Source organism: Hylobates moloch, unplaced genomic scaffold (genome assembly GCF_009828535.3).
Source record: "Hylobates moloch isolate HMO894 unplaced genomic scaffold, HMol_V3 SCAFFOLD_3, whole genome shotgun sequence".
Classification (NCBI taxonomy): Eukaryota; Metazoa; Chordata; class Mammalia; order Primates; family Hylobatidae; genus Hylobates; species Hylobates moloch.
Window position 1 is genome coordinate 33358521 of NW_026652278.1, and position 18751 is coordinate 33377271.

At 47.1% G+C, this 18751-nt stretch overlaps 1 protein-coding gene across 1 annotated transcript; it reads right to left on the reverse strand.

Moving 5' to 3' along the window:
• Positions 1–1194: 1194 nt before the first annotated feature.
• Positions 1195–18680, reverse strand: SCD (stearoyl-CoA desaturase). The gene is made up of 6 exons (XM_032180338.2): positions 18242–18680; positions 17427–17709; positions 13205–13335; positions 11073–11278; positions 8942–9174; positions 1195–5258 (listed from the first exon to the last, which is right to left on the reverse strand). Exons 1-6 carry the CDS (start codon positions 18266–18268, stop codon positions 5059–5061), a joined length of 1080 nt encoding a protein of 359 aa, XP_032036229.1. The 5' UTR covers positions 18269–18680; the 3' UTR covers positions 1195–5058.
• Positions 18681–18751: the final 71 nt, after the last annotated feature.

The following is an 18751-nucleotide window of genomic DNA, read 5'->3' on the forward strand; positions in this document are numbered from 1 at the left end:
AGAGGATTATCAGATAAAATATAGTAAAAGCTAGGCTGGCTGTGGTGGCTCACGCCTGTAATCCGAGCACTTTGGGAGGATCGCTTGAGCCCAGGAGTTTGAGAACACCCTGACCAACATAGTGAGACCCACCTCTTCAAAAATAAAACTAAAAAAAAAATCAGCCAGACATCATGGTGCATGCCTGTAGTCTCAGCTACTTGCGAGGCTGAGGCAGAAGGATCACTTTTGCCCAGGAGTTTGAGGCTACAGTGAGCTACAATCACACCACTGCACTCCAGCCTGGGCAACAGAGCAAGACCCTGTCTCAAGAAAAATAATTTTAAAAGTATTAAAAGCTAAAAGGAAAAACCAAAAACCAAAACCGTTTCCACTTTGTGCACCTGTGAGCATGAAGCCCTCTGCTCCAGGAACATACAAGCCTTTCCTTGGATTGGTTTTCCTTTCTTCCTGCTGCTGTGCATATCAGCATTCTCAAGAAGCCATTTTACTCCCTAGAGGTGACTACATTTCAGAAACAGGAAAAAGATGGACTGCCCAGCCTGGGTTGCAAGGTAAAGAACTGCTTTTGGCTGGGCGCAGTGGCTCACACCTGTAATCCCAGCACTTTGGGAGGCTGAGGCAGGTGGATCACCTGAGGTCAGGAGTTCAAGACCAGCCTGACCAACATGGTGAAACCCCATCTCTACTAAAAATACAAAATTAGCCGGACATGGTGACATGCGCCTGTAATCCCAGCTACTTGGGAGGTTGAGTCAGGAGAATGCTTGAATCCAAGAGGTAGAGTTTGCAGTGAGCCCAGATCACGCCATTGCACTCCAGCCTGGGCAAGAGCAAAAAACTGCTTTCCCAGGGAGTGCTTCTCCTGCTGGTCTCTTCCTCTCCCAGTGTCTTTATCTTAGGGCTATGTGACCAGCCACGTGACACAGCCGAGAACCCTGGCACTTCCCCAGGGCCAAGTTGCCAGCTGGTGTTAATGTGTTTGATTTAATGGCAGCAGACTCCTGGCTTCCTGCTTCCCAGAGTTTAACCTAAAGTTACCTTTAGGACAGCAGGGCAGGTTACTGGGGTATGAGTCAACCATTGTAACTTCTACTTCTTTTATGCTCTTAAAGGTACAGACATAGATATGAGCCAGAGATAAATCCCAAGACTTTGAATCACAGCCAAAAGAAACTCCCAGACCCAGTGCAATCAGATTCACTTCACTTTTATTATGAACAAACACAATCTCAGATTAGTACAATTAGCTTCAGAGTTGATATTAATAGAAATTATTCCAAAATTATTCTTGTCACAAGTAACTACTATATCCCACATAAAAAGGGAAAAAATCCCGCCCAATCACAGAAAAGGCATCCTCTGTATGTTTCCGTGGCAATGCGTTGTTTATGCATTCTCAAATTTTGTCTGGCTAGTTATCCACCGCTTCTCCAATGGATTCATTCAGTTTCTTGGAGAACCATATAGACTAATGACAGCATCTGGGACACACGGACATATCAAGTTCATGGTGGACACTGCTATTACAAAAAATACTCAGGTCTTAAGAATTCCTGTGCTGAAGGATCCCAAAATGCTTTCTAAAAAGCATTAGTCACGCCTCAAAACTGCCCTTTGAGGTAGGTCAGTATTATTATCCCCATTTTAACAGAAGGAAAACTGAGGCACCTTATAGTTAAGTGACTTGCCCAGGGTCACACAGCAAGTCAGTGGCACAGTGGTAGGAGAGGCCCTGGCCTTAACCACCAGCATAACATGGCCACCTTGCTTTTTTAACCTTCATGATGACCTATTTGAGCTACACTTACAGAGAATACACCCAAGATACTAGCAAACCAAGGAGAAAATTTTCCATTTTAAATGCTACAACCATCTTTTAACCTAAAAAAAAAAAAAAATTATAAATCAAATACATTCAAATTACTTCCACCCTCCATCAAATGTGGGCACTTAAGAAAAGCAGCCCAAACAAAAGTTTCCAGAATGAAGCCCAGAAGGGAATCCTGCAAATCGTGATACTGATAATCCTCCACTCAGGCCCCTTTTTCTACCAGCCACTTCAGTAGGCTCTCAGGTGCAAAGGGATTCTGCAGAGAGAGTGAGGGCAGGCTCATATGCAACACTGTGATTAGAAAAGATGTAAGGCACCCGAGTTAAGTTGTCAGCACACCCCCAAAGCAAGGACTGTTAGAAATCTGGACTCTTGATCAGATCTGAGTTTATCATTAATGTGTCACTTGAATTGAGCTTTAGAATCTTGAAAATAGTGTTCCTTACTCAGCAGACACACCCCCACCCACACCCACAGCCACACATACATTGGGGCCCTCAGCCTGAGGTGCCATCCAGCCTTATGTAGGGTCATGGTACAGATCAGATCCATGGCACACGATTACAATAGGAAGTGAAAGTTGTTTTTATTGTTCATATATTATCAAGCAGGCATCTGATGACCTGTGGAATTAGAAATACCAGGACATTTCCAAGGGGTAGGTGCACAGGTCAACAGAACTAAACTACAGTGATCTTCCCTTAGATTCTTTTCTACTGAGGTGAATAGCTCAAAAGACAGGATGCCTGTAGTCCAGGCTAACCCCTGCAGCCTCTATGCCATTAACACAGGAAGGCCCTCCTCCCTTCCAGCACTGGGGCTCAACAGTGGACTGAGTGTTTGGTAGTGTACATTTCCAATCTTAATAGAGCAAAGCCAGGCTTCTGCTTTGATGACTGAGCTACAGGGACAGGAGTGGTCCAAGGTTCTCAAATTCTGTTTTTGTTTTTTTCCACACTTCTATACTATTGTCTGCCCTAGGCTGTAGGGAATGCTGCTTAGTTTGCTGAACAGACACTGTGTTCAGCAGGGTTTGTGGTATCTCAGCCAAAGCTTTGCAGTTCACCCTGACTCCAGGGAACAGGGCCTCCTTTCGAGGTGAGGCACTTGGGTTCTTGCCGTTGCTTCTTCCCAGTGAGAACTGTTTCCTTCTACTTCTACAAGCATTGCACTGCCAGCTGAGAGCACTGACTCAGGCGGGGCATCCTTACAGAGCAAGCAGGGGGCATTCAGCATGCTCTCTGGTTCTGACCCAGAGAGAGGGGACTGAAAATAAACCCTCTTTTGCTCTGTGGCTGGCCCACTGGCTCAACGTGAGTGCTTGGCTTGGCTGTGCCTCATGAGAGAGGGTGGGAGAGAGAGGCTTTCTGGGCCAGAGATGTTTCTGGGAGGGTTTGCCAGCCTTGTCTTGAGCCATCAGTGTGGCAGGGGAGCACAGGGGTGTAGGTGGAGACACTCCAGAGGCCACGTGAAAGTGGCAGCTAGCTCTACTTTCAAAAGAGAAGCAGTGGTTCAGTGACCCTGAGCATTCTGTCTGCAGGAGGGAGCTGCCTGGACAGCAAGTCATCACTGCCTCTGAATACACACAAAGGAGGCTGCCTGTCCAGGGAAAGAAGAAAACGTTCAGGAAAGAAAAAGATCTGGTCAAAGAAAAGGGACAGACAGGGTAGAGCCAGGAATCAAGAATCAGGGTAGTGAAGAGATTCCTAACCCTGCCCCCCAGGCAGTTCTATACCTTAGGCTAGATGTTAACAGAGACCCCCTCCAAAAAAAAAAAAAAAAAATGAGTGAAGGGGCACAACACTGTGGAGAGAAGCCTTCTAGTTTTTACTCATTTCAAGGAGAAACTGGAACTAATTAATGAATGGACCTAATATCTAGTTTATTTTATTAAGACTCCCAATAACTCAGCAACCTTCTCAAGCCCCTGGCAACGTGTTCTCAGATCCCTTCCTATGTGAAGTTCACTCTTAGAAGCTGCCTATAGATCCTGTCCCTCAACCTCTCCATCTCATGTCCAGCAGTGGAGAGGAAATTGGCATCCCAACTAATTCCTCCTCTCCTTCAGAGTTTTTTTCCAAACATCCCTCTTTGGGAGGGAAATACTCTAATAGTTCAACATTCTAAGCAATCTATATATGTATATATATTTTACGTTTGACCCGACTCCACCTCCTAAAATCCTTCCCTTTTTTTGGATGTTTGGAAATGCCACAGCCATCTTATTACTATGAGGGGAACAACCAATATCCTGAAGATAGCAGAGCAGAAAGAGGAAAGAACGGTAATGAGCAGCTCATGGAATACTCAAAATTCTATGAGCTGCTGTTGTTATCAAATCTGGAAACACCCAACTTCAAGACTTCTTGATATATGAACTAAGAAATCTCCTTGTTATTATAGAAAAAAAGAAAAGAAAACCCTTCCCCGCAGAGACCACTTTTACTACGAACTTAAAATGTCTCTTCTTTATCCTCGGCCTCAACTATATGTTGCGGCGTTGAATTAGCATTGCCAAACACCACAGCCACTTCTTACCCCGAGCCAGGAGAGAAAGGAAGCATGCTATGTGGTGGGGCTTGAAGTCCTCACTAGGTAGGCAGCTGCATGTCTGATCATGGCAAGAGGTTCCTCTTGCTTAGCTTCCCTCATCCTTACATTCATACATGCTAACTCTCTCCCCCGACAATTTACCTGCTTTAGAAGCTTTGTGTCAAATGAAGTTGATTTTCCATTCCATCTAGCAAAAGCCTGGGCTGAAGATAATTAACAGGGGACTACCCAGAAGATTCTGTTTTATCTCTAGCTCAAGCCACCTACTTCAAAGCTCACAACAGCTCAAGGAAAGAGAGTTATCTGGAGCAAAGACCATTCGTTTTAGGCTACAGAAAGGTTGTCTAGGCTTTGGAAGCTGGACACTGAACAAAGACTGACCAGCTGGCTTGCCTGGGAGGCAATAAGAGAAAGGAGGGCGATAGCAACAAAGTGAAAAGGAGGACAATGGGCCTAGAAGAGAGAGAGGATAAGAGAAGAAATAATATCAGCTTAGCATCATAAAGGCAGAGTTGTTGGCTTTCAATACTTTTGAATTTTAAAAGAATACTGTACTGGAATGGGTTAACATCATCTTTAGCATCCTGGTAGCATTATTCAGTAGTTAATAAACAGACATTAAAACCTCTGCCTGGCTGGCTTTTGAAAAAGGAACCTGAGGGACCCCAAACTCAGCCACTCTTGTAGCTTCCGTCTCCGGTTCTTTTAATCCTGGCCAAGATGGCAGCCTTGGAGACTTTCTTCCGGTCATAGGCCAGACCGAGGGCGGCCATGCAATCAATGAAGAATGTGGTGAAGTTGATGTGCCAGCGGTACTCACTGGCAGAGTAGTCATAGGGAAAGGAGTGGTGGTAGTTGTGGAAGCCCTCACCTGAAACAAAAGCAAGAAGAGAAGTTATGGAGTGACGGTGCATTGAGGTTTTTTTGATTTGTGCACACCAGTTAGCTAGCTAGCAGGGTACCTCACACCTGGGAGAAACTCGCTATTGTTGAATGGATGAATTCAGTCTCTTTTAATATGAACCAAATAGATCCCCTCAGAGGCATCTTTACTTTTATTATTTTACTTTTTTTGTAGAGACGGGGTCTTGCCATGTTGCAAGCAACCCTCCCACCTTGACCACCCAAAGTGCTAGGATTACAGTCATGAGTCACTGCGCCCGGCCAAAGGCATCTTAAGGAGTGATTGGAGACACCGGTCACCCATGGCTGTCTGGGAGCCTTGTGGGAGGAGAATTGAGGATAAAATGACTAGAGAGAAGCTCCTACTTTTGGGAATGGATATCAGATCGGAAAATTCCAAATTCACTCTTGGCCTTGCCCTCAAGGCTCTGTGTGTATGTGCACGTGCTTGCAGAATGAAGCACTCTGGCTATGACTCTTAAAAAAAATGTGTAAAGAAGCACACCTTTCCCCACCACACTGGAACCACCTCTAGGGGTGGGAGGTTCCAAAAGAGTGGGCCCTGCAGCCAAAGATCAGAAGAAAGGCCAGCCCAGGGGTTGGAATATCCTCAGCCACTGCAGTTCCCAGGGGCTGCTCCAACTTTTTTGAGCTTTGACCCTGGTGTGGGGGAGGTGCTGATAAAACAGAAGCTGTCTGAGGAAGAAAAATGGAAATGCTTAGATACCCTCTAACCTCTGAGATTTTGAGGACTCTTGGGATAAGCATTTCACTTTGCTGGAGGGAGGAAAACAAACAAATTCTGGATTCACAGCAATTTCTCTAACGTGTAAAGCTTTGGAAACTCGACAGATAGAGAGTTTGCCAACTCTTGGCAGGATTCTTCTTTCTGAATCACAGCCAAAAATAATACTGACCCTAATCAGGCATGGATAAAGAATAGCTACTAAGAGCTAATATTTGGTTCTTTGTAGATAACAATACCCTCAGACAGACCAGTCATGACATTAATCAGAAGCAAGGCAAGGAAGTCCTGCAAAGTAAATGACATCATCTAGGGCATTTCAAGGTATGTCCTCCCTCTGTGACATCTGATGATCTGCAGTGTGAACTGGGGAGGAGGGGGGTAGAATGCCAGGAATAAAGGTACTGAGGATTACTAATGTCCATTAATGGTTTTGCAGCTGGGCTCTGTGTAAGCACTAGCCAGGCCTTTAGTTACCAGATTTAAAATGGAATCAGATGCACACAGAGACAAGGGAGAAAAAAAAAGAGGAAGAGGGTTAAGGGGTAGAAAGAAGACAGGACTTTGCAACTGGGGCAGCAAGAGATAGCCCAAGAGAGGCTCAAGGGAGAAGGTTAATTTGGCAGAGAAGATGAGCTTGTGACAGTAAGGGAGGTAATTCAAGAAACAAAAAGATTAGGGTGGCAGGAAACAGAGCTGGAGGAGAACAAAGGGTGAGGTGATAAGGGACGCAAGCAGCAGGCAAGGAGGAGTGAATGATAACAACGACAGGTCAGATATTGGCAGGCACTTTGAACTGATAGTCACCCAGAGGCTGGAGGTGGGGAAGGTCATTATAAATCCATTTGTGATACAGGACACATCTCACGCCAGAAACTCCATTCCTATGATAATCTCTGATTTATACAGTGTATGTAATTTATTTTAATCATGGGTTAAAGTAAGAATAGGCACAATGGCAAGAAGGTGTCTGAGAGGAGATACGTGAAAGTTAAAAAGAGAGAAAAAAAATGCTTTTATTTTTATTAGATATTTTTGAGATGGAGTGTCTGTCACCCAGGCTGGAGTGCAGTGGCACAATCTCAGCTCATTGCAACCTCTGCCTCACGGGTTCAAGCAATTCTTTGCCTCAGCCTCCTGAGTAGCTGGGACTACAGGCGCGTGCCACCATGCCTGGCTAAGTTTTTTGTACGTTTTTTTTTTTTTTTTAAAGTAGAGACAGAGGTTCACCACATTGGCCTGGCTGATCTCTAATTCCTGACCTCAAGTGATCCACCCACTTCGGCTTCCCAAAGTGCTGGGATTACAGGTGTGAGCCACCACGCCTAGACAAATAAATCCTTTTAATAAACATAGCAGGCCAGGCACAGTGGCTCACACCTATTATAATTCCAGCACTTTGGGATGCCAAGGCAGGAAGATCACTTGAGCTCAGGAGTTCGAGAACAGCCTGTGCAACATGGCAAAACCCCATCTCTACAAAAAATAGAAAAATTAGCCAAGCATGGTGGCATGCACCTGTAATCCCAGTTACTTGGGAGGCTGAGCCCAGAGGATCGCTTGAGCCCAGGAGGGTCATAGCTGCAGTGAGCTGTGATCACACCACTGCACCGAAACCTGGGCAACAGAGTGAGACTGTCTCAACAACAATTTAAAAGATAATAAAGATGGTTAAGGTTGAGAATATAAAGAAAGATTTTAAAGAGAAAAAGAAAATGAGTGTTAGGCAATGACCTGAATAAATGTGTGGAGTAGTGTGGTTGTCTAGATATTATTGAATGACCAATAGCACCAATTACTGGAGAGAAGAGGTCACCAGATCTATTTAAGGAAAACTCATTCAGGGCCTTGGTGAAAGTCTATATTCAGTTGGAAAGAGGGACAGAGAAAAAAAATGTAGATACTTTGGGAGGCTGAGGCAGGAGGATCACTTGAGCCCAGGGTTAAAGACCAGCCTGGGCACCACATGGTGAGACCCCGTCTCATTAGAAAAGAAAGGAAAAGAAAAGAAAGAAAAGGAAAGGAAAGAAAAGAAAAGAGAAAAGATAAGATCAACATTAGAGAATTGAGCAGGAACTTGTGATCACACTGCTTTACTGGGAGTTTCCTGAAGGCATGTTGAGGGAAGGGATGTTCCTAGCCCAGAATAGAAGTAGAAGAGAGAAAACCAGAGGACAAGAGGAGACAAGAGGGTAGGTGGTAGTAAAGGGCCACCAGCAGTTATTTTGATGCCCTGCATAATGGCATCACCAAACAGTAAGGCATGGCACACTCTTAAAGCAAGGCATATCTGAGTAGAGTGGAAAGATAAAAAATACTTTGTGTGGCATACTTGAAGTTCATAAAACACCAGGCTTACTGGCCACTCAGATGATCCCATTGTTCTATTTATGCATTCCTTGCCTCAAGCAAGACTGCAGACCAGCCCAGAGCTGATGAAAGAAAGGAAAACTCCAAGGTGCTCATCATGTATGGCATTTGGTTTTCTGGGGTTTTTTTTTGTTTGCTTGTTTTGCTTTTTAATAGAAACAGGGTTTCACCGTGTTGGCCAGACTGGTCTCAAACTCCCGACCTCAGGTGACCTGCCCACCTCGGCTCCCCAAAGTGCTGGGATTACAGGCATGAGCCGCTGGGCCCGGAGCATACATGGCATTTGGAAATTGTTTTAGAACCTGGAATCAAAATCAGTGTTTTTTTGTGTTTTGTTTCTTATCCTTTCATTTTTACATAAAACATGTTGCCTGACTCTCAAAAGGGTTTTCCAGTATACTGCCCCCTAGTTTTATAGTGGAAAAACAGATACAAAGTAGCCATAAAAAACAGATTTATCTAGTTTTTCTGCCTCCTAGCCTAATCCCCTCATCAGCAGACCACTGGATGTAGTCTTGCTTGGACAGCTGACTTACCCACAGCTCCAAGTGAAACCAGGATATTCTCTCGGGGGCTAATGTTCTTGTCATAAGGACGATATCCGAAGAGGTGGGCAGCACTGTTCACCAGCCAGGTGGCATTAAGCACCACAGCATATCGCAAGAGGGTGGCAACAAACACGCTGTTTTGAAAAGTTTCACCCCAGAAACACCAGGGCACAAGCGTGGGCAGGATGAAGCACATCAGCAGCAAGCCGGGTTTGTAGTACCTACATTGACAGACCAGATACCACCAGGTCAGTGGAGGGGGACTCCACACCTACATGGATCTTCCACACTAATTGGGATGGGCTGTCTCTTTCTTCCATGTTCAATTGCTTGTCTGACTCTAAGTTCATTGTTTGATTTATTTTTGTTTGTTTGGTTTTTTTGACAGGGCCTCACTCTGTTGCCAAGGCTGGAGTGCAGTGGTGTGACCATAGTTCACCGCAGCCTTGAACTCCTGGGCAAAGAGATCCTCCCACCCCAGCCTCCTGAGTAGCTGGGACCACAGGCATGAGCCATCATGCCCATTTAGTTTTTAATTTTTTGTAGAGATGAGGTCTCATTGTGTTGCCCAGGCTGGTCTTGAATGCCTGAACTTTCAAGCAATCCTCCCACCTCGGCTTCCCAAAGTGCTGGGATTACAGGCATGAGCCACCACTCCCAGCCATCGCTGATTTTTACTAGAGCATAATACCACATTGGTAAAATAGGTGAGGTCCAAATTACAAACTAATGAACAGACGCCTCTCTGGCTGGATTTCCCATCTGCCTTTGGGCAACTTTCTCTTTCTCATCAGCACTCTTTTCCAGTCTGTGTTTAGTGTCATGCCTCCATTTTCTGCTAGCTACCCCCTAATTCTTTGGTCTTCTTTTCCGTCAGGGACCCATTGAGTGTCCTTGATCACCTGAAGCTCTCTGTCCCTCAGGAAGCCCTTTCTCAATCTTCATTCTCAATGTAGACCAGGCTATTGACATTCCAAGGGCACTGATTCCCTACATTCCTTCAGCAGTCAAGTCTTTGACTTTTACGTCACTGACATTCCCTGCACCCAACTTTTTTTTCCATTTCTGCCACTGTTTCGCTAGCAGGGGTCCTCATTACCTAACTTATCTCCCTACCTCTCACTTTGGCTCAATGGTTTCTTACACTTGTTCTAAAAGCGGCCTTCCTAAAGCACGTCTCTAACTATGCCACATTGCAGTTCGAAAGATGTAATGGCTTCCTGTTGCTTATTGAATTAAATCCTAAGTCTGCTTTTAGGACGACAAGAATGGCATTAGTCTCTCCAGTCTTACTTCTTCTCACACCCTATACTTCAAGCAAAAGGACTCTATTGCTGGAACATGTTTCATGCTTTAGCTCATTCTGTTTCTTCTGTTTGCACTGTCTGTCCCCACACATAGTTGTAAAAATTTCTATCCGTTGGTGGATTCCAACACTATTTATTTTATAACACTTCCTTGGTGTTGCCCATTGAGCAATCTCCCTCTCCTTTGTACTTCTCATAGTACAGAAAATATTCTACCTTATGCCATGGTTATCTGGATACTTAGCTTATCTCTCCACCCCCTGATAGGCTACAAACTTTTTGAAGGTAAGAACTAAGCTACCGGCCTGGGCAATATAGTGAGAGTGATCTCGTCTCCACAAAAAATTAGCCAGGCATGGTGGTGTGTGCCTGTAGTCCCAGATACTCAGGAGGCTGAGGTAGAAGGATTGCTTGAGCCTGGGAAGTCAAGGCTGCAGTGAGCCAAGATTGTGCCACTGCACTCCAGCCTGGGCAAGAGAGAAAGACTCTGTTGAAACACAAAAACAAAAACAAACAAACAAACCTAGGCAACTAGGCTATAATCATCTTTGAATCTATGACTGTCCTAGGACAATAAACATCTGTTGAATGTGATGGGTTTATTTAGATAGCTCAGAGAGAAAGAAATGGAGCAATAGTCTATGGCTGTGGGCCTGTGGGATGTTAAAAATTGGGATTTTAAATTGTGATTGAGAACATGCAAACCCAGCAAATTTCTCAGCTTATATTTTGAAAGTCTTAGGAGAAAAAATGGGGTCCCTAACGACCAGGTGCCAGGGCCATATCCCCACCTCCATCAGGGCTTCACTCACCTCCTCTGGAACATCACCAGTTTCTCGGCTTCTAGGTCAGACAAGTCTAGCGTTCTGCCCTTCTCTTTGACAGCTGGGTGTTTGCGCACAAGCAGCCAACCCACGTGAGAGAAGAAAAAGCCACGTCGGGAATTGTGAGGATCAGCATGTGTTTCTGAAAACTTGTGGTGGGCACGATGGTCACGAGCCCATTCATAGACATCATTCTGGGGAGAGAGAGAAGAGGAAAGTAAGGCTTGAGGATAGACACCCTATTAGGAGAATCCCAATGGACAGGTATCAAGAGCCCAAGGCGCTCAACCCAACCTCACAAAATACCCAGGAATCTGGGCTCCAAAGGAATCATGGAGTTGCCTCCCTTCTTCTCCCAGCTTGCCACTGAAGCTTAAGTGGAAAAAGCAACTTAAAGTCCCAGGACCGTAGCAATAGGACTGCTGTTTCTTGAAAGTTATATGGTGGGTGGAACAGAGGTAAGTCATACAGCGCTCAGAGAGTTTCAAGAAGTGAGAACATTGCAATTCTTTAAGCAAGGAATGTTGGAAAAGATCCTCATGGGGTACCTAATCCCTGGGCATGGAGAACATGAGGCAGGCAGCCTTGTGTCCCAGGGTCTCAATCAGTAGATAAGCTGCAGCTGCAGGGTACACCATTCTGGTGCCTTGCAAAAGAGCTCATGCAACCCAATAACAAGGCCAGGCATGCAACTCATGATCATGACTGCATTTTCAAATGACCTCTGGGTTTCTTCATGACTTTTTCCATCCCTTAAAGAATGTACCAATATCTCTCTTCCTTCCCTTTGCTCCGCAGGACAACCTTGGAAGCCTTCAAGGTATAAGCTGCTATGGCAGAGATGGTTATGCAAATGTGGCAAGTTCTTGGGATATTGCCACCACTAAGTTGGTTTCCTTTCTTCCTTTTGCTCCAAGCTAAGCCCCATGCCATATGCTATCATTTGCCCATTGCTACAGCTTAATGACTGTGATGCATTCCCTTTCCCCATTTCCCTTCATTCTGTCTTTGCTGTATCTTTTTTTGAGATGGAGTCTCACTCTGTTGCCCAGGCTGGAGTGCAGTGGCACGATCTCAGCTCACTACAAGCTCTGCCTCCCAGGTTCACGCCATTCTCCTGCCTCAGCCTCCCAAGTAGCTGGGACTACAGGCGCCCGCCACCACGCCCAGCTAATTTTTTGTATTTTTAGTAGAGACGGGGTTTCACTGTGTTAGCCAGGATGATCTTGATCTCCTAACCTCGTGATCTGCCCACCTCAGCCTCCCAAAGTGCTGGGATTATAGGCATGAGCCACCACGCCCAGCCTTCTGTAAACTTTTTGCCTCAACAAACCTCAATGTTTTACTTAGCCACCATGGCAGCCCAAGAAAGGGCCACAATGTTAGGTTGGTCTATCTAATCTCTGTGTAACTTGTTTTCCTCATCTGTAAAATGGGGATAATAGTACCTATTTCCTAAGATGTTTGTGAGGACTTTATATCAAATGCTTAGAATAGTGCCAGGCTCATAGTCAGTGCAATAAAAGTGTTTGCTCTCATTATCTGAAAATAAGAGTTCATGAGTCTGGGAACATCAACTTCAATCCCACTGTGGTGGAGTCCTAAGTTATTCACTTTTTAAATTTTTTTTTAAAAGTTGGGGTCTTGTCACCCAGGCTGGAGTGCAGTGGTGATATCATGGCTCACCGCAGCTTCAAACTCCTGGGCTCCAGTGATCCTCCCAGCTCTGCCTCCCTAAGATATTTACCTTAAATAGTGAATTTATTGTCCAATGTCTGCCCAGGAATCTAAGGTCAGTCTCTGGCTTATGTGCCAAAGCCCCTTATGATGAAGAGCCACAACAGCCAGATTGTGTGACAACACAGGGACCTTAGGATCAAAAATATTCCTACACATCAAGAGTATTTTCCAATTATCTTCCAGTTCCCTTTTCCAAGACTCAGAAGTCTCTTCATGCTTTATGGACTTAAGGACTGAACTGGAACTTGAGGTGACCACAGGAGAGAGGAAAGTGAAATGGCTGTCCAGGTGTGGCTCCTCTCTGGCGCTGATAACTCCTTTCTGTCCCCGGATCATTGATAGTGTGGAGGACAAACAGCTGAGCAGAGACAACTTCTTACCTGGAATGCCATTGTGTTGGCAATGATCAGAAAGAGCCGCAGGGGCAGCCGAGCTTTGTAAGATCGGTGGCTCCACAGACGATGAGCTCCTGCTGTTATGCCCAGGGCACTGACAAAATAGTAGAATACCCCTGCCAGGAGAAGACAGTGGGGGAGTCACCAATCAGTGTGAGTTCCATCTGAGAAAGGATGCCAGAGACACTCTCTGGATGCTAGAAACTGTCTTCTTCAGGCTTTGGGTGAGAACTGGCTTTACCATGAACTCTAGGGATAACCACATCCCTTAGATTTTACCACTTGAAAAATATCATCCCCCCCAACCTCTCAACCCAGGAAAAAAAGATAAGCTAAGGAATCCCAGGAACTAAGGAGTCAGAAAGGCAGGAGAGAGAATAGTGCCCTTACCACTCATTCTTCATCTTAAAGGCATTCTCCCAGGGACTAGCTATCTCCTTTCACCTCTATCTAGGCCTTCTCTAAGGTTTTAAGGGCCACAAACTACTCCTGCAGAGCTCAGGACCCATAAGCAAGGGTGTTATGAAAATAACAGCAGAGGGCAAGGTGTAGTGTGAACCACTTTGTCATCCCAGCGTTTTTGGGAGGCCAAGGCAGGAAGATCCAGTTTGAGACCAGCCTGGATAACATAGGGAGACCTCGCCTCTACAGATAATTTTAAAAATTAGCTGGGCATGGTGGCACCTGCCTGTGGTCTCAGCTACTCGAGAGGTTGAGGCGGGAGGATCTCTTGAGCCCAGGAGGTTGAGCCTGCGGTGAGCCATGATCGCGCCACTGCGCTCAAGCCTGATCGACAGAGCGAGACCTTATATCAAAAAATAAAATAACGGCCAGTACAATCTGGGCACTGACCAATTTGAGAAGCCCTTAGTTGTAGGGGACTCTTAGGGGATTCAGACTATGGCCATTTATCAACTGGTATAAAAAAGCATTTAAATATTCTAGCAGGCAGTGTGGCCATATCAGGGAAAAATTAGCCCTGTGCATAAATCCAATTTGCACAGTGTCTTACGCTTTACCAAAGATTTCACGTTCCAGCTATACCATCCACCTCCCCCAAGATACACGCACAGCTCCTCCGTCTCGCCTTTGCCACATCCCTGTCAGCCCATACTCTCATCGGGCAACGCTCACTCTAGACAATGGTGGGATATTCTTCAAGCTGGCAGTGGAGCACCCCACCATTGTCTTCCCTCACCTTCCTGGAGGCCTACAGGCTCAGGAGGTGCCAGATATAATCTCTAACTGGGAAGTGGGCTGCTGGGCGTACCCATCTCTTCCTCTGTTCAGAAGCTCTAGCAGGCAGAAGCTGTGGCCTTGGTAGAAACTGTTAACAATGTTTCATTCCTAGGAATGAATGTTAACAATGTTTCATTCCTAGGGAAACAGCTAGAAACAATAGATCCTCAGTGGCCACAGAACTTAGTTGCAGTTGGAGACACCACACATTGTAACAAATTGTCCTGTGTTCTTTTGCAGCCATTGATAGCCATTTCCTAAACAACCTCCTTTTCCCCCCAGCCCTACCTCCTTTCTTCTCTCTTATTCCTCCTATAAGATCTCCAGGAGAGCCATAGAGCCAGTCAGCCCCAAGAAGAGCTCTCTCCACATTCCCTCAGAGTGGGGATTGAGGCTCAGGTGATCTGCCCTCAAGCCAAGTGGTGACTGACATCTCCCCAGATACAGTATTTAACCTGCATCTTACTCGGGAAACCATCAGTTGAGCCAGAGCCCTCTCTAATGAGCAAGGGAGCTTCTAGGGTTGTTATTTGCCGCAAGGCCTTAGGGCAGTGTTGACTCAGATCGTATATAAGATCCTATATTGACAGGGAAATTGGGGAAAGAACTCAGGCACTCTGGTGACTTTTCTAGAAACACCTCTAAGCCTATCAAATAGGAGGGCTTAAATCAGTTGGAGATTTATTTCCTCTCTCCTCCCCGGGGGAAGAAAATGTCCAAATTGATGGTTAAGCAACATCTCATTGCTCTGGCCTTAAGAAAGAGACTTGAATGGTTTTGCCTCTGGTTCTCAGTGTTGCCAGAGGCATTCTCCTTAATCCTACCCTAAGGGCTCCTTTGGGAGACTCCAAAATGAAAGAGATTTAAGGCTCTCAAAAGTGCTCAGTCATAAGAAATGCTGGAATCACAACCAGTTGCTAATTTAACATTGTCCATAGGGATTAAACCAAGAAAGGTGAAGCTCCTAAATTCTGAAGGTGGGAAGAGAAGATGTCCAAGTTGAGACCTCTGATCCTCCTCCCCTCATCCTCGTTTCTCAAGACAGAGGAGTTCTGATATCCCCATATCAACATGGTCATTCTTTCTGCTACGCCATCCACCAAAAGGCCCAGTAAAATAAGTTACCATCCAGTCTCTGTGAGCCACATTTATCTGCCCAAGGGCACAGCACACACCCATGGGCAGGTCATCAAAAAAATGTAGCAGGCACAGCCTTGACTTTGGGATGGAATTCTGCTCCCTGCACTAGCAACTGAGGGTACCAAGCAGAGGCAATCGGGTCAAACTCTGGGCTTCAGGAAACCTACAGGGAGTGCTGAGGCTGGAAGGAGCTTGCAGGAGAGAAAACTACTTGTGAAGACTATCCTCTTGGGGAGAAGGGGTGGAGAGAGGCATCCACAGACTCCCTGGGGAATGCTATCCCTCCTCCTCATGCCTCGTCCCTCATGCTGCAACTGAAGTTCTGCTGGATCCTCAGAGGGGCTAGACAACAGATGTCGCCCTCCCCTCACAAATACAAGAGCTCTTCCTGGTATGCAGATGAACTGATCTGCACCTGGCCTGTTCTGTCTCTGCCACAGCTGTGACACATATGTAACCCAAGGAATGCTCCCTTCCCCATCCTAAAAAAGTACTGTTGCCCACAGGTGGTACCTAGAAAAACTGAGATCCTGACAAAGGGGCTCTTCTCAGTTGCATTTCACTGTAGCACCTGGAGGATTCTGGAAACAAAAGCTCAATGAACCAGATCTCACCATCTTCAGAAGACCTAAGAGGTCCTGACGGAAACACCTAAAACTTGGCCTACCAGCCCTTCTGCATAACTACCCTTCAAGAGCGAGCTGTCAGAAAGTATCCCACACCTGAGGCTGCTCTGAAAAACCTCAAGTTGTTTTCTGGAGAAGTCCTGGCTCACCACCCCTTAGAGAGTAGCAATGCAGGGCCCCTGGATCTGCAGAGCTCCCTGCTTTCCCTTCCCAACTTAGGCTCATAGTGGCAGAGGTGAAAAAGCCTGCAAAGCACATGTGTGTATCCAGGGGGCAGGGCCATGTCATCAGGCCACACCAACAGGTCCCTGGAAGAGCTGAGCTAAGGGCAGGTCAGGGACAAACTGGGAACTGTCTCCCTCATTACAGCAGCCTCAAGACCCGGCTCTCTTTTCTGGCCTGGCCTCGATGTCCCTGGCAAGGAGGGATGGGTAGGACTGGTGTTGGAAGGTGCAGAATTCTTGGCACTTCATGGCATCAGGAGAGGGGCCTGAAGCAGGCTGGATGGGGGATGGAACATGAAACATATCTGCAACCTGATTTCATTCTAAGAGCATTTTGTTGACTGGTATGTGCAGCACCCTGGAATGCAGAGTAACAGAGCAACACATATCTGTGTGACTTGGGTTGCACTGGAGCTTCATCTTCCTCCGTAACGAAGAAGCCTGGTCTGGCCAAGGGGTCAGGTCAAAATAGTTTTGTGGATAACGACCTCTCTGTTCCTCCCTTTCCAATGAGCTCTCTCCTCCCTTTCCAGTAAACTCTCTCCCTGAGTAGTTTCCCCCCTTGTGCTAGCCCATGACTGCTCAACACAGACCCTAGAAAGCCAATGGTTTAGTACCATGTTCCCATGCCTCCCAGGTAGAGGGGTTTGATTCTTTTCTGGCTGGCAGGGGTGGGACAGGCAGCCAAACAAATGACTCAAACAGAAAAGCTCTTTCAGGGAAAGCTGACTCCCCAGCACAGGTCTACACTTCAAAGCCCACAAGCACAAGGTCCCAGAGCTCTCAATCCCCAGCACTGACATTCCTGCATCTCAGTACCCCCAGGCTCTTCCCAGCCCACTAGGCCTGAAGCAACCAAAGAGAAATGCCTGAGAAAAACCCCAACCGGGGGGCTGGTGTCCTGTGTAAGATCCTACCTTATTAAAAGAGCAGTGAGTACCTGGAGGACTAGGTCAGGAGGACAGGGAGGCTGCTTACCCCAAAGCCAGGTGTAGAACTTGCAGGTAGGAATCAAAGTGATCCCATACAGGGCGCCCAAGTGTAGCAGAGACATAAGGATGATGTTTCTCCAGACATATTCAACCTTGGGGCTTGGGCCTTCCTTATCCTTGTAGGTGGGGTCATATATATCATCTTTTATATCGGGGCGAATGTCTTCTTCCAAGTAGAGGGGCGTCGTCTCTAACTTATCTCCTCCATTCTGCAGGACCCTGGAGGGAGGCGCTGTAATGGTGGTGGTGGTGGTATAGGAGCTAGAGATCTGGAAGGGGGAGGAACAGGAGAGTCAGGAGAAGAGACACGTGGAGGCAGGTGGGGCCACTCCGCTCTCTAATCGCGCTGGGGGAAGGGTGGACAGCACAGACCCTTCCCCAGCGCCGTAGTTCACTGAAGGTAGGGTGTATCCGAGATGCAACGGAGAGAAGTTCCCAGAAACTGTACAGATACATTAGGGGCGGAGGGCGAGGGGGGCGAGGGGCGCGAAACCTATCGGGAGGAGGCAGTAGGAAGGAGAAGTAAAGCACTCACATCCCCACGAACACAAAGGAAACCCCGCATAATTCATAAAAGCACCAGCACGACTGGATTTTTCTTTAAAGCTTAAGAAACAAAAGTTGGAGACTCAAGTCCCCAAATTACAATCCACATTCCCAATTCACTGAAGGCAGCACAACTCGAAAAAGATGACCAAGTCCTCCGCGGAGCTCTCCCCTCTCTTCTGACACCAACCCGTCCCCTGGAAGCCCAGCCCGCGCTGGCGACCCCGCGGTACGGGGCCAGGCTGGGACACTCACATCGTCCTGCAGCAAGTGGGCCGGCATCTTGGCTCTCGGATGCCGGGATCACTTTCCAGGGGCTGAGGCTCCGGAGCGTAGTTTGGGGTCGCCGGAGGACTGCGGTTTCGAGGCCCGCCGGTGCGCGCTGAGCCGCGGCGCCTTGCACGCTAGCTGGTTGTCGGCGCCAGCCGCGGTGCGTGGAGGTTCCCGAGCCGGGAATTTAAAGGCCAGAGCTGGCAACGGGTGACCGTGTCCGGTATTTCCTCAGCCCCCTTTTATCCGCTGCCAAGCAGGGGCAAAGTGCGCGGAGTTGATGGCGCGGGCAGTCCCGCGTGGAGGTGAGGGCGGGAGGGGGAGGAGACAGAGGCCGAGGCTCGCGGCGACCGCAGCAGGGCGCTGGGGATGCTGCCGACACCGACACCACACCACCCGGCCCCTGCCCCTGCCCCTGCCCCTGGGGAAATGCTAATGAGGCTTCTGTAAACTCCGGCTCGTCATTGGCCGAAGGGAATTTGGTGCCACCTCGTC

Bases quoted from the DNA above. Each gene is read 5' to 3' on its own strand.
- SCD (XM_032180338.2), bottom strand. From the start codon at position 18,268: ATGCCGGCCCACTTGCTGCAGGACGAT. The intron at 17,710-18,241 runs GTGAGTGTCCCA...TCCCCCTTCCAG, and splicing joins CCCACTTGCTGCAGGACGAT to ATCTCTAGCTCCTATACCAC. The intron at 9,175-11,072 runs GTGAGTGAAGCC...CTGTCAATGTAG, and splicing joins CTGGTGATGTTCCAGAGGAG to GTACTACAAACCCGGCTTGC.